The 11,837-nt window shown below is 47.9% G+C and overlaps 5 protein-coding genes across 5 annotated transcripts; 1 reads left to right on the forward strand and 4 right to left on the reverse strand.

The window, feature by feature from the left end:
- Window positions 1-1,174: 1,174 nt before the first annotated feature.
- Window positions 1,175-1,476, reverse strand: BDV27DRAFT_122231 (uncharacterized protein). The gene has a single exon (XM_032065576.1). It carries the CDS (start codon window positions 1,447-1,449, stop codon window positions 1,249-1,251), a length of 201 nt encoding a protein of 66 aa, XP_031931640.1. The 5' UTR covers window positions 1,450-1,476; the 3' UTR covers window positions 1,175-1,248.
- Window positions 1,175-2,759, reverse strand: BDV27DRAFT_122232 (lipase family protein). Its single transcript, XM_032065577.1, has 4 exons — window positions 2,635-2,759; window positions 2,415-2,583; window positions 1,479-2,362; window positions 1,175-1,395 (listed from the first exon to the last, which is right to left on the reverse strand). The coding sequence occupies exons 1-3, from the start codon at window positions 2,717-2,719 to the stop codon at window positions 1,696-1,698; spliced, it is 921 nt and encodes a 306-aa protein (XP_031931641.1). The 5' UTR covers window positions 2,720-2,759; the 3' UTR covers window positions 1,175-1,395; window positions 1,479-1,695.
- A 724-nt stretch (window positions 2,760-3,483) lies between these two features.
- On the reverse strand, window positions 3,484-6,318 carry BDV27DRAFT_122235 (MFS transporter). Its single transcript, XM_032065578.1, has 4 exons — window positions 5,308-6,318; window positions 4,265-5,251; window positions 4,051-4,182; window positions 3,484-3,984 (listed from the first exon to the last, which is right to left on the reverse strand). Exons 1-4 carry the CDS (start codon window positions 5,643-5,645, stop codon window positions 3,756-3,758), a joined length of 1,686 nt encoding a protein of 561 aa, XP_031931642.1. The 5' UTR covers window positions 5,646-6,318; the 3' UTR covers window positions 3,484-3,755.
- A 534-nt stretch (window positions 6,319-6,852) lies between these two features.
- BDV27DRAFT_141923 (cytochrome P450) lies at window positions 6,853-8,581 on the reverse strand (the record flags this gene model as incomplete). The annotated part of the gene is made up of 6 exons (XM_032069886.1): window positions 6,853-7,028; window positions 7,087-7,163; window positions 7,214-7,830; window positions 7,881-8,266; window positions 8,317-8,455; window positions 8,510-8,581. 6 exons carry the CDS (start codon window positions 8,579-8,581, stop codon window positions 6,853-6,855), a joined length of 1,467 nt encoding a protein of 488 aa, XP_031931643.1.
- Window positions 8,582-10,288: 1,707 nt separating this feature from the next.
- On the forward strand, window positions 10,289-11,553 carry BDV27DRAFT_122248 (zinc-dependent alcohol dehydrogenase). Its single transcript, XM_032065579.1, has 2 exons — window positions 10,289-10,830; window positions 10,883-11,553. The coding sequence occupies exons 1-2, from the start codon at window positions 10,342-10,344 to the stop codon at window positions 11,468-11,470; spliced, it is 1,077 nt and encodes a 358-aa protein (XP_031931644.1). The 5' UTR covers window positions 10,289-10,341; the 3' UTR covers window positions 11,471-11,553.
- The last annotated feature ends 284 nt before the right edge of the window (window positions 11,554-11,837 follow it).

Genomic DNA, 11,837 nt, shown 5'->3' on the forward strand with positions numbered 1-11,837 from the left:
CAAATTCATCAGGTGTCAGCGCCACATAAAGAATTGATGACATCGTTCAATGGTTTGTTGTTTTGGGGTTATCTAGGCAGCTTTGTGAATCATTTAGCTTTCCTGATGCGACCTTAAATGAAAGGATACTCGGCTCCATAGACACATCCGTCTCCAATACTCCAGATTCGATGTGAGATAGTCTATATATAGCTGGAGAAGATTTGATGCTTAAAGATGGATGGAATCATTCAACGGCCAAAGTTCACTTGAGTGTAAAACATGACCAACAAAATATATATCTCACTATCACTGGCCCAGGATCAGTTCATGTCAAGTAAGTACATTCCATGAGCTGACGAGCCATATTAATGGGTAAATCTTCCAGATCACCATTTCAGAAAGCAGCAGATTATCACCACGGTCATTACTTTCCACTGTTATTCTATCGATACTCCAAGCCATAGGGTCTCTTGATATTAAATCTGACATAAAGTCGCATAACTGAGCCTACTAATTTACAATTCCTACTCACAGCATGGCCACGCGAAATCCTATTAAACACAACAAACTGACAACCACAAAATCCCATTTACGCAAATATCGCCCCAGCATCTCGGCAAGCCTACCTAATTCAAACTCCAAAGATGACTACATCCTCACCGAACAGCAGCACCACGACTCAGCAAAGATCAATTTCGTCTCTCAGCCGTACATAGATGCGACAAGAGCCTACAAACCGTGTTTCGGTGGGAAAAATCTGACAACGATGCCGATTTTGCTACGGATTGGATATGTCACAAAGCCCGCATTATGCTGGCAGCATTCAGCTGTGGGCTTATCACACCATTAGCTGCAGACATTCTGCAGAAGAATGCAACCTAATCACGGAGGTAAACTCCGTCTTCAGCTGAGATGACATCCTCGACCCCCCGCATCCCGCCGTCGGCGAAGTTCTACTCAGGTAAGGTCCTTGTTCATATATGCCTCTACTATAGGGACATGGGGCCACCAGCGTCGAGCCATACAAACAAATATTTCTCAAGCAAACGATTAAAGTGATACATCCAGATGACAAGGTAGTATCCTATAGGAAAACAAATCCCCCATTGTTCACCCACCACCACAAAAAAAAAAAAAAAAAAAGCGAACACAGCTGAAAAACAATTTCCTTAGAAAACAAAATGCAAACCAAGCCGAATAAGAACTCCCCGACCCTAGCCTATCCGTGTCGCTCCGTCCCGACCTCCACAAACTATTGGCTTGGCTTCAGCCCGATCGACCGCATCCTTTGGCCTGGGCGTCGGCTATTCTCATGCTGATAGGTTCAAGGCGCAATCCTTTGCACGGCAAGGATCGAGCTGCTTTGCTGCCTGCAGATGTAATGTGCTTGGCTGACGAATATTTTTCTGTATTCTGGTGAAGAGGGGTTTTTGTTTCAGCTTTTCTTTTGTTGTGAATGTAATACATACGGGGTACCTCCTGTGCGGAGTACGTACCTAAAAATAAGTGGAGAGAATTTATGGCGATTAAGGTTTTGGTGCGATGAATATTTGGTTCGATTTGAATTTTGTTTCAAAAAATTAGGGATATTAAATATTTACGTAGGCTTCGACTCCACATCCAAAACTTTATACAGTACAAGAATAGAATCATCTCATCGTCCGTCCATATCGTGTAAGAGAATCACCAAAAAAAAAGGGGGTGGGTAAGGGATTAGCGGAATGGCAATCCAGGACCCTTGCAGGCATCGGCGTGGATAAAGTACCACACATGTGAATGGAACGCCAGGAGATCAGGAAGTCCGCCGCTCGTGCCAGTGTTTCCCTCGAAGTTAACGTATCCATCGAGAACGGTGACTTGGTTGTCGGTGACGGTAGTGTTATCCGGAGCGGTGATATAGTATTCGGGGCTGATGTGCACGTAGCCCATAGTCAAGAGCGGCAGCTTGGGAACGGGGTCGTCATTGTGAGTGAAACGGTAGTTGTTGCCTTGGTTGGTGATGAACTCGGCCAGAGCCTTGTTGGCTACACGTGGCGCGGCGTAGGCGTACAGGATCGCGTCGTAGTTCTTCGTGCGCAGGTCAGCAGCTGCGAGCGAGGCAATGGCGGCTCCGAGACTGTGGCCGACAACGACGATCTTGTAGTCGCTGTGTTCAGGCTTCAGCTCATCCAGAGTCTTGATAATTCTGTCGCGGACGACCTTCCAGGCGGTCCAGAAGCCCAGTTCGGCCCTGCAGCCTTTGCACAGCCCTGGGTCGATTTGGGGGAAGGTTGCATCGGTGACCCAGTTGCGGACAGAGTAGGAGCCACGGAAAGCGACGACGATGGCCTTGTTGGTGTTGTCTACGGCCACGAAGCCGGCAGTGTCGGTGATGGTGTCGCTGTTAGGGTTGTTAGTCGAGAGTCACGGTACTGGGGACTCAGGTGACTTACTCGGAGAAGCTGAGCTTGATGGTGGTATCAGCCGCCTCGACATCTGGGCAGTTGCCCACAGAGCAGTTCGGCTTTTCGCCGTCTTTGGCAACGTAGTTATTGGGGCAGTAGGTGGCAGCCGCATATTGCACCCAGAACTTGAAGTCCTCGAGCTGGGTGGTAGGGATGTCTAAAGAATAAGCTGGTGTGCGCCTAGAAGTTCATGAAGTAGATTCGGTACCTCTAACATCAATTGCAGTTGGGTAAGCGTAACCCAACAGGGCCACTGAAGATAGAACAGAAACAACGCCGGAGAGGAAGCGCATCTTGGCTAGTGTGCTTCTGGGTCTACTCAATGGATAGAGACAAAGCAGGTATGAGGAACAGGAGGAACAAAGTGGACGTGGAAACGACGCCCATTAAATAGTTACATTTCTGTATATAGACTTCTCTAAAATCGATATCCCTGATCCGACAATCGGTTTTATGTGGCTCCGCTGAAAAAAGTGAGACATGGTATGCGCGATCTCAATAGTCTACCATCGATGCTCTTGGCCTGATCGAGCTGAAATGGTTCAGTTGACACTACTCATCCACGCGGATCCACTGCTTAAGCTGACGAAGAATGCCACGAAATCAGCCTCGGCACGTTCAAACAGGATGTTGATCAAACGGGGACAGGCTTGATTGCAAAGCTTGTGCGTCTTGTCATATCTACCCACGGCGGCTTTCGGCTTAACCTTCTCGCCAACAGTACCCGCAAACCACACTGGATAAACTCAACGCAGAAGCATGAAAGGAAAAACACCGAAAATCAAAAGGCACAGAAACTCAAAACAAAAAGGTACCTATTGGCTGACGATCCGGCGAAACGGCTGAATCACATGTACCACATGGTCCAATGTGACTCTTTTGGGAGCCAAAAATGCAGGGTCGCCGCACTCCGCCTTTGCCCTAAATTGAAGCTTTTTTTTTTTTTTTTTCGCGTGAAGATCCCTCTCGGAGTCTCCGGTTACTTACTAACTGATTACTGTAGGACAATTCTCTCTTTTCTTAACACAGCCCTACACCAATAAGACCCGTGCCCGCTGTCGATCTCTGCTCTCTTGGTGAAAAGTCCCTCCGCGCGTTCTGGGGTTCCTTGGTTATTCTCACGCGGAAATTAAGTCCACTCCATGAACTGGTTTTGTTCTCGTGACCATCTTCGGCTTTCCTTCCCTCATCGCCGGCGGAAGAAAAGAATCGCCCGACGGTCTTATTCGACTTTGGAAATTTTATTGAATCCTTCCGAACAAGCTGAGCAAGAGAAACCCAATCATATGAAAATATAATTCTCTAGAATCGTCGAAAATTTCCCTCATTCTACGCCCGTTTTACCCCCACGGCTGGTGCCAACCGGCTCCTCTGACGTAGTCGAGGCCCGAATACGAGGAAAAGCACCGGGATCGGAATCATCACTACGGCGATACACCCGAGCAAAGTGCCTGCCCATTGAATGCCCAAGTTATTGAACATCTGTCGCGTGAAAAGTGGGAAGCACGCTCCCACCATGGATCGCATCATGGTGTTAGCTGCAAACGCCGATGCCGCGCTGAGATAAGGAAAACAGTATCCGTTAGCCCGAGAATAATTAAACGCCGAGTGACATGCAACTTACAAATTGAGATACGAATCAAGTAAGTAATTGAACCCCTGCATGAATATCGAGGTGATGCCGAATCCCACCATCACTCCGGCCGCTGTGGGAGCCATCCAATGAATCGATGGATTCCAACCTGTCCAGCCAAACCTATTACATACTGTTAACTACAGGTCCTGGCCCAGCATATGGCCAAGCATATGGCATGATGGGAGTCCAGAAGGTCACTCACCAGAAGAGCCCTCCTGCAAATGCAACACCGCCGACGATGCAAGGGGGTAATCGCCACTCAGGTACGGGCACATTACTATTGGCCTCCAACTTCCGGGAGTATGACTTCTGAAGCGAGAGAACGAAGCTACTGCCCGATATTTCACCAATAATCAATCCTATAAATGGCAATCCGCTCACACCACCGGTCATGCCATAGGTGCCTTGAAAGACAATCGGGTAGGCCGACAGCAGCGCATAGGCCAGTCCATAAATGAAGGACATGTACAAGGTCAGAAGGAAGGCGATGGGCTCGGTGAATAAAATGAGAAATGGCCTGGCGAGATTCTTAGTCACCAACTCTCGGAAATCGATCTCATGCTCATCCTGCCGTGCATGAATCCCCCAGTTCCTAGTTTGTCGACGCAAGATGGCCGCTTTTTGCATCAATACGACGGGTGCGTACGTCTCCTGTGCGAAAAGCGCCATCAGGATCAAGCTAAAGAACCCGACAAAGGCCGGTATATATAGCGTCCACCGCCAGCCCAAGTAGCTCTCTGCGGTGAACCCACCGATGAATGGCGCGGTGAAAGGTCCGGTGAACACAGACATCGTATAAACGGCAATTGCAATACCTCGATGATGGTTATTGAACAGATCGGACAGACTGGCCGGGACAAGAGCGATGACACTGGCCGCACAGAATCCGGAGAAGAAGCGTGTCAACATGATGGTTTGCGTGTCTTTCGCCGTCGCACAGGCGATTGTGAAGATATTGAATCCGAACATGCCAATCAACATGGGCCATCGTCGTCCGATCAACTCAGACGCCGGCGCCCATATCGTCGGCCCGGCAGAGAACCCCAGTACATATAACGTTGTACCCAGCGCAGCCACTTCTTTACCGAATCCGAACTCCTTCATAACACCCTCCGAGGCCGTGGCGAAAATAGCACTCACATACGCCGTGACAAGTGCACAGAACGTCAAGAGCGATCCTATAAGAACACTGTTTTTGGATTAGTGCTGGTGCCTTGGTCACGTCGCGATCAAAGTACAGCATACCGCCTTCCCATAGGCCAATTCTGAGGGTGCATAGGGTCGTCCGATCCTTCGAACTCGACCACGTATTCTTCCGCGTCCGGTAGGGGAGGGGGGTAGTCTTTCCCTGCTCCCATGGGCAGCCATTGCTCTCGAGGGACTCGGCTTCGATTCGACCCAACGGTAAGTTGCTGCTGTAGGCGAGATGTGTTGATACGCTCGAGCTCGACACTATCATGGAGGGTACTTGGACGGCGCTGCGATTCGAGGTCGGCATTTCGATGCGGAGAGGGGGCCAGATACCCCCCATAGGTAGAGCTGACCGTCTCCTTCGAGGCCTTTTCGACAAGGCCGTATGTCATGATCACGATACCTAAAAGCCCTACGCCGCGAGTCTCGCGTAGTCTACTCCGTACACAGGTAGGAAACGACACCTGAAAGATTTTAACTACGACAAACAGGCGACCTAACTTTTTTTTTTTTTTTCTTATTCCTTCGAAGAGACTACAGTGGGTCAAAAATCCATACCCGAGTCGTCGGCGTGACTACCGTAATGTAAGCGCATAGTCCAAATTTGGGGTTCTACCAATCCTGCAAGTGCCAGCACCCATGGGGTCAGCCGACTTAACATATAGATTTAAGAACTTGTCGAACGAGATTTTTCCCGCCGGCGAATCAGCGCAACGGGATGCTGGTCCAACATGGACGTAATTCCGCGGTTAGCACGTCTTTTCGGGACTAAGAAATTAGGGGTGGACACCTTCATCCCGAAGTTGGGTCCGTTCAGCCGGCTAGTCGGCATGACGCTTCCTTTTCGGGGGTTGCCAAATGGGCCCCGATATCGAATCAGCGCCCTCATTGGAATCTCGATATACGGAGTACATTCGGGTATATACGTACCCCAGTCGTAGTATTATACATTCCTTCCCCAAAAGGAGAATTATCTACGAGTTTCATGAATTTCTAAGGAGGTTTTATCTTCAAACGAGAAGTAATGCTGCTGGTGTTTCTCTTGTCTGCTACCTACCTCTGCCGATCCCATCTCTAGGGCTTACTCTCGGTCCGTCGCACGGCTGCGGTTCTTGGCACCCGTTCCCTAGGCTTATCGGCATCAATACTCGTTAAGCATTTGGGCTATTAAGTTTGAACTACGTTTAGGCTACCATTTTAGGCACTTGATCTGAGGAAATATGTGGGAAGGCAAATAAGACCAAGTTTAAAAGCAAAAAAAAAAAATAAAAATTCAAAGTTCATAACTTTCCAACGGCGATTGTTATCTAATCTGAATAGCTCGTACAGAGAACTCGTTGCACATCTGGCCCCGAAGCCCTACCTTAACCGTTTAAAACCAGAACCTCATTATATGAACATTGATAATCAGATAGATCTCTACCCCAAATAACGTCGTATGAGCCAAGAGAAACCACGGAATTGAATCCGCGGTGGATTAAGCCAGGGACTGTGCCTGACGCAAGAGACCCACAATATTGTTTTTCTGCTTGGCTCTTTCTTGTGGCTCGTCGATAACGAACGATAACAGCCCTCGGATGGTTATACATTACATCTTCATCACACCTCCAGGAGGCACCGCTTGCCCTTCGGCGACATTAGGAAGAACAACATCTGTTCCATGTCGTTATCGTTGAACTCGTACTTGCTAGAAATATTAGCATTGGGGAAGCAGCGGAAGAAGTAGCCGGTGGCGAGTCGTAGCTCCATCTTTGCGAGGTGTAGTCCAATACAATCTGCATGATTTGTGTGAGTGGTGTGGTCATTATAGCTTAAGAGAGCATAGAAGCTTACTGCGAGATCCGGCCCCGAATGGCATGAATGCGTCTTTCATGAGCTTTGTAGGTGAGGCCCACCGGGCCGGTTCGAATCTGATATGTAATCAGCAATGCACGGGTCATTCGCTTATTTCAAGTCTTACCTCTCCGGATCAGGGTAAGCAACCGGGTCACGATGCAAACTATACAGCTGCGTGCTAACAGTAGAACCACCAGGTATCCAGTGGCCTCCCATCGTCGTTCCCTTCGGTGGTACACTGCGTGGCAGAGCTGAAGGAACAGCAGGGTAGAGACGGAGAGCCTCGTTGATTACCTGGTTCAGGTAGGGCAGTGGCCGCAGGTCCTCGTCCGTGAAATCATTCCGAATCTCTGCCAATTCGTCGACCAACTTCTTCTTAATCTCAGGATCCCGGCAAACAGCCCAGACCAGGTAGGTCAAAGTATTGGCAGTGGTGTCACTACCAGCCACAATGAAACTTTGCGCATCGTCTCGGATTTCATTATCTGGCAGACCTTCCTCACCCGCGTTGTACAGTTTGGTGAAGACAGTCGGTTTTGGGTTCTCCGGGTTCTCGGCCAAGAGACGTTTATACCGATTAATAGATTCCGTCGCATATCCGAACACACGGTTTCCACTTGCATTGACCTCCTTGAAGATTGGGAGAGGGAGTAGAGTCGCCAACTTGACGAGGATAGGGAAGCTTGCACGAATACCACCAATAACCGAGATCATCTCGATGTCTTTCACATATTGGTTTTTCTGCGGTGCATTAGCTAAACAGCATCTGGGCGAAGCAAAGAGTCACCAACCTTTCCCTTTTCCAACATGCGGAAGGACTCTCCAAAGGTAATTTCACCGATAATATCCGTGGCCATGAAGAACCACCATTTATAAACATCCGCCACGCCACGGCTCTTCATCTCTTCCTGCATTTTCTGGATAGTAAGGCGGACTCGAGAGTCGATCAATGGCTCCATCGACTTGAGTGACAGTTCGGACATAGGAGATGAGAGGAGTCGACGGTGGGCATTGTGGAATTTCGGGTCGGTGGTAGTAAAGATACTCTGTGTATCCTTGCGGTTCAAGAGGGAATACCAAGGGGATTTAAGGAAACCACTTCCGATGCGATGAATTTCGCGTGCGCCGCTGATGTCGGAAACATCAACCTCGTCGGGTCCAATTCGTACAACAGGGCCTATTCCCATCATTAACCAAGATTACGTATGTTTTGGAAATGCGACGAACCATATTTTTCATGCAGAGCGTGGACATATCGGGGCCGCTGGCCGGTGACGACTTTGTATCGGAGAGGGAGGTCGGTAAACTTGGTATACCAGGGACCGGGTAGGTAGCTTAGGTGACTTCTCTGCGATCGGTATACGACCTATAGCGCGAATTAGCTGAGGCCGCGATGCAATGGGGTCAGTGTGCAACCTACTGAGAGAACGTATACCAACACAGCGATCGATGCGATGGCAGGAATATTGTCCCGAATAAACCCGGAATCCATGTTGTTTGCTGATACTGACAAGCCCTTGGGTATTTTCTCTAATAAACGTGAGTCACGAATTCCTTAGCTACACCCTAGACTTCATGAAGGTGAAGATTAGATGTGCTGACAGGGTTGGCGTCTGGTTTTAATAGAGCCCGTGCCGTTATATGCAACGTCGGACTGTTGACACCTGGCTATGACACCTGAACTTCTCCGCGTCTCACGTAGGACATGGGCAACAGATGTAAGATAAGTGAGCCTCTGCCACTGAGGAAGAAGCGGGCCAGACTCGACAGGGTCGACGGATGCGTGGCCTCATCAAGGGATGCCGCTTCTGGAAGGACATCCCTTGATACCCACTCCGCAAACAACATGGCAAAGTCAATTCGACCAATAACAGTACGATTAAAAGAAAGCTATGTAATTAAAATACATGAAGATAATCTGATTAATCTGTTTCTTCCGATTGCAGTGTGGGTACGTCTTTTGCGTTCCCATTAGCAATTGACTCCCCCATTTACATACTACCGTTTGAACCACTCTTGGATATGTATAGCCAGCCACCAAATCTTCTTTCTTCCCATTCACGTACTGTACCTATAGCTTTCACCAATGGCAGGCGCCGTGTTATTTTTCCATATAGGGTAAGTCAACCAAAGGGCGTTTCTCAACCATGATTCTCCTGGAGCCGATGCAACATCACAAAATGGAACCGATGCCACCTTCCTCCACAAGTAGGATATCACGTCAGGATGCCTACCGTTTCATAAAATTGAAAGTAATTGAGGAGCGATTACATCGAGGGCTTGATGAAGGGAAGAATGTCCCAAGATGCCAATGCCGGTCTCAAATGCCCCTCGGTAAACTTATGTAAGGCCAGTAATATCAGAACACCATATGGGTTAGACAATACCCTGTTTTGGGAAACCCAGCACTCACCTCTCAAGTCCAATGGGACAAGCACACTAAATCTTTGAAATACCTTTGAGATACCCAAGGGCCCTGCACAAAGCGATTCTAGAACCCACATTGCACACTATATAGAATGCAGTTTTACTGGTAGCCAAAACGGATAAATAATCCTGCGAATGTGTAGCATTCCGCAAAGGGAATGACGTATAGATGAAAACAGCATCGGGATCTAGATATCAATAGTCTATTCTGGTATGGCATGCATCGAGTCATGTCATACTCCTAAAGCTCCAAATACGCAAGGTGGTATCTACACGTTTACATTTTCATATGTATATCATTCTTCCTTTGGCCATTAGTAATCCATATAGACTAAATAGCTCCATTGCATAAGAATATTCGTATATGTTTGAATTCGTAGATCAATCATTCTGGAGATACTTGTATAAGATTTTTCCAGTGGGGCCTTGAAACAACTAACATCAAGATATACTGATTACAGTAAGTGTGAAGTAGATATACGATTACGAAGTTATACTCAACAATCAAGCAGGAATCCCTCCTTTAATCGTGATATAGGCAATTTGGTTTATATGTGCGCCAAGTTCGGCGGGGTATGCAATGATTAGGGTTGGAGTAATTTGTTGGAGAAACACATGATGTCAAGGAGTGCATGGGCTCATGCTCTCCAACACCAACGCTAGCGCTGTAGTGCTCCACTCACTACTGTCATGGATTGGAGCATACTAAACATATAAATGCAACTATTTTACTAAATGTTCACTACATCCCTTTGTGAACATGCCCCGCACGAAAATGCCTCCGTCCATTCCCGAGACAATGTGGACAGCCCAAATCACTGAAGTATGCGTTTCCATCGTCCTATCACCAGCCACTACCTAACCCTCCAGTTTAACAAACCATACACTATCTCAACGGTCAATGTTCCTCAGCTCCGTCCCAATGAGCTTCTTGTGAAAATACACGCCGCGGGATTCTGTCATTCGGATATACAAGTGCTGCGTGGAGAACTCAATAGCCCACTGCCCTTAATTCCATCCCATGAGCCGGTAGGCACAGTTGTCCAGGTAGGAAAGGAGTCTGCCTCAAAATGGAAAGTTGGCGATCGGGTGGGTATTTTAAATTTCAAAAATGCATGCGGTAATTGTGCAGGATGCAGAGGATCTCGCAGAAGATATGGAAACATGGATCCGCGATTTTGCGATTACAGAGAGACAGGGGGCTTCAAGAACGATGGCTGTTTTGCCGCTTATATGGTTGCCGACTCAGCGACAACAATAGCTCTCCCTGACTCTGTGTCCTTTGAACAAGGAGCGCCACTATTATGTGCGGGGGTACGCCGCTATTCCTACATCCCACTGGAGAAGAGCCAGAGCTAAGATTTAGGCCACCGTTTGGGGAGCGATCAACAAGGCACGACCATTTCTCCAAGCAGGTGATATGATCGGTGTGATTGGGATCGGGGGCCTCGGACAGCTGGGCGTACAGTTTGCTAAATCATTGGGATACCGAACCGTGGCTATCGATAACCGAGATGCGAGTTTACAGCTTACGGACGACATGCCCTCTGGGCTTCAGCCGGATCTTCTAATAAACTCTACACATGACGATGCAAGCGAGAAAATTCTGGAGCGAACTGGGGGTGAAGGCCTGGCCGCCGTGATCAATTGCGCAGATTCGATTGCCGTCAACGCCTGGAGCTTAGGGTTACTTCGTATTGGTGGCGTAGCGGTCCTTCTAGGTCTGCCGCCGGAACAGTGGCGATTTGATACTCACCCTATTGTCTTTCGTGAGTTGGTTCTACGAGGAAGTTATGTTGCTAGTCGAGAAGAGGTGGAGGAGATGATGGCCGTGGTGGATCAGCATGAAGTTCGGTCTCAGTTGACAGTGGTGAAGAAAGATGATATCCTGCAGGTCCCCGAGATGTATTTATCCAGATCATTTCGCGGGCGCCTAGTTGTGAAGTTTGATTAATGAGCAGTTGTTCATCTCGCTATCCAGGACCAGATCAATTGCCCTTCTGCAGTATATTGTAGTATAGAAAAGCAATTGTGAAAACCTAATGTCTTAATCAAGTGATGAATCATGGCGGTTAATACTTAGCCTTGGTGAGATTGTTTAGATCGTCGAGTATATTCAATGTTCTAGAAGTATTCTACAGAGTAGATATCCTATATTAACTAGAGATGCTCACTTCGATACCTGAGTTTGCGATCTTAGTTTTAAAATATATATAAGCGGAACAACTTAGCGTACCGAACCATGTTTCAATGATACTGTATTGTTACATACAGTCCGATGCGATATGAACCTTGTGGCAAGAGCGATCCATAAATGGGAA

This window comes from Aspergillus caelatus, assembly GCF_009193585.1.
Source record: "Aspergillus caelatus strain CBS 763.97 unplaced genomic scaffold BDV27scaffold_21, whole genome shotgun sequence".
Taxonomy (NCBI): Eukaryota; Fungi; Ascomycota; class Eurotiomycetes; order Eurotiales; family Aspergillaceae; genus Aspergillus; species Aspergillus caelatus.

What these genes read in the sequence shown, in the direction of transcription:
- BDV27DRAFT_122248 (XM_032065579.1), top strand. Translation starts at nt 10,342, where the DNA reads ATGCGTTTCCATCGTCCTATCACCAGCCACTACCTAACCCTCCAGTTT. An exon ending in CGCCACTATTATGTGCGGGG is followed by an intron (nt 10,831 to 10,882) that starts GTACGCCGCTAT and finishes GCTAAGATTTAG; the next exon opens with GCCACCGTTTGGGGAGCGAT.
- BDV27DRAFT_122231 (XM_032065576.1), bottom strand. Translation starts at nt 1,449, where the DNA reads ATGTATTACATTCACAACAAAAGAAAAGCTGAAACAAAAACCCCTCTT.
- BDV27DRAFT_122235 (XM_032065578.1), bottom strand. Translation starts at nt 5,645, where the DNA reads ATGACATACGGCCTTGTCGAAAAGGCCTCGAAGGAGACGGTCAGCTCT. An exon ending in AATTGGCCTATGGGAAGGCG is followed by an intron (nt 5,252 to 5,307) that starts GTATGCTGTACT and finishes ATCCAAAAACAG; the next exon opens with TGTTCTTATAGGATCGCTCT. An exon ending in TTTGCAGGAGGGCTCTTCTG is followed by an intron (nt 4,183 to 4,264) that starts GTGAGTGACCTT and finishes AGTATGTAATAG; the next exon opens with GTTTGGCTGGACAGGTTGGA.
- BDV27DRAFT_122232 (XM_032065577.1), bottom strand. Translation starts at nt 2,719, where the DNA reads ATGCGCTTCCTCTCCGGCGTTGTTTCTGTTCTATCTTCAGTGGCCCTG. An exon ending in AACTGCAATTGATGTTAGAG is followed by an intron (nt 2,584 to 2,634) that starts GTACCGAATCTA and finishes CTTATTCTTTAG; the next exon opens with ACATCCCTACCACCCAGCTC. An exon ending in ATCAAGCTCAGCTTCTCCGA is followed by an intron (nt 2,363 to 2,414) that starts GTAAGTCACCTG and finishes CAACCCTAACAG; the next exon opens with CGACACCATCACCGACACTG.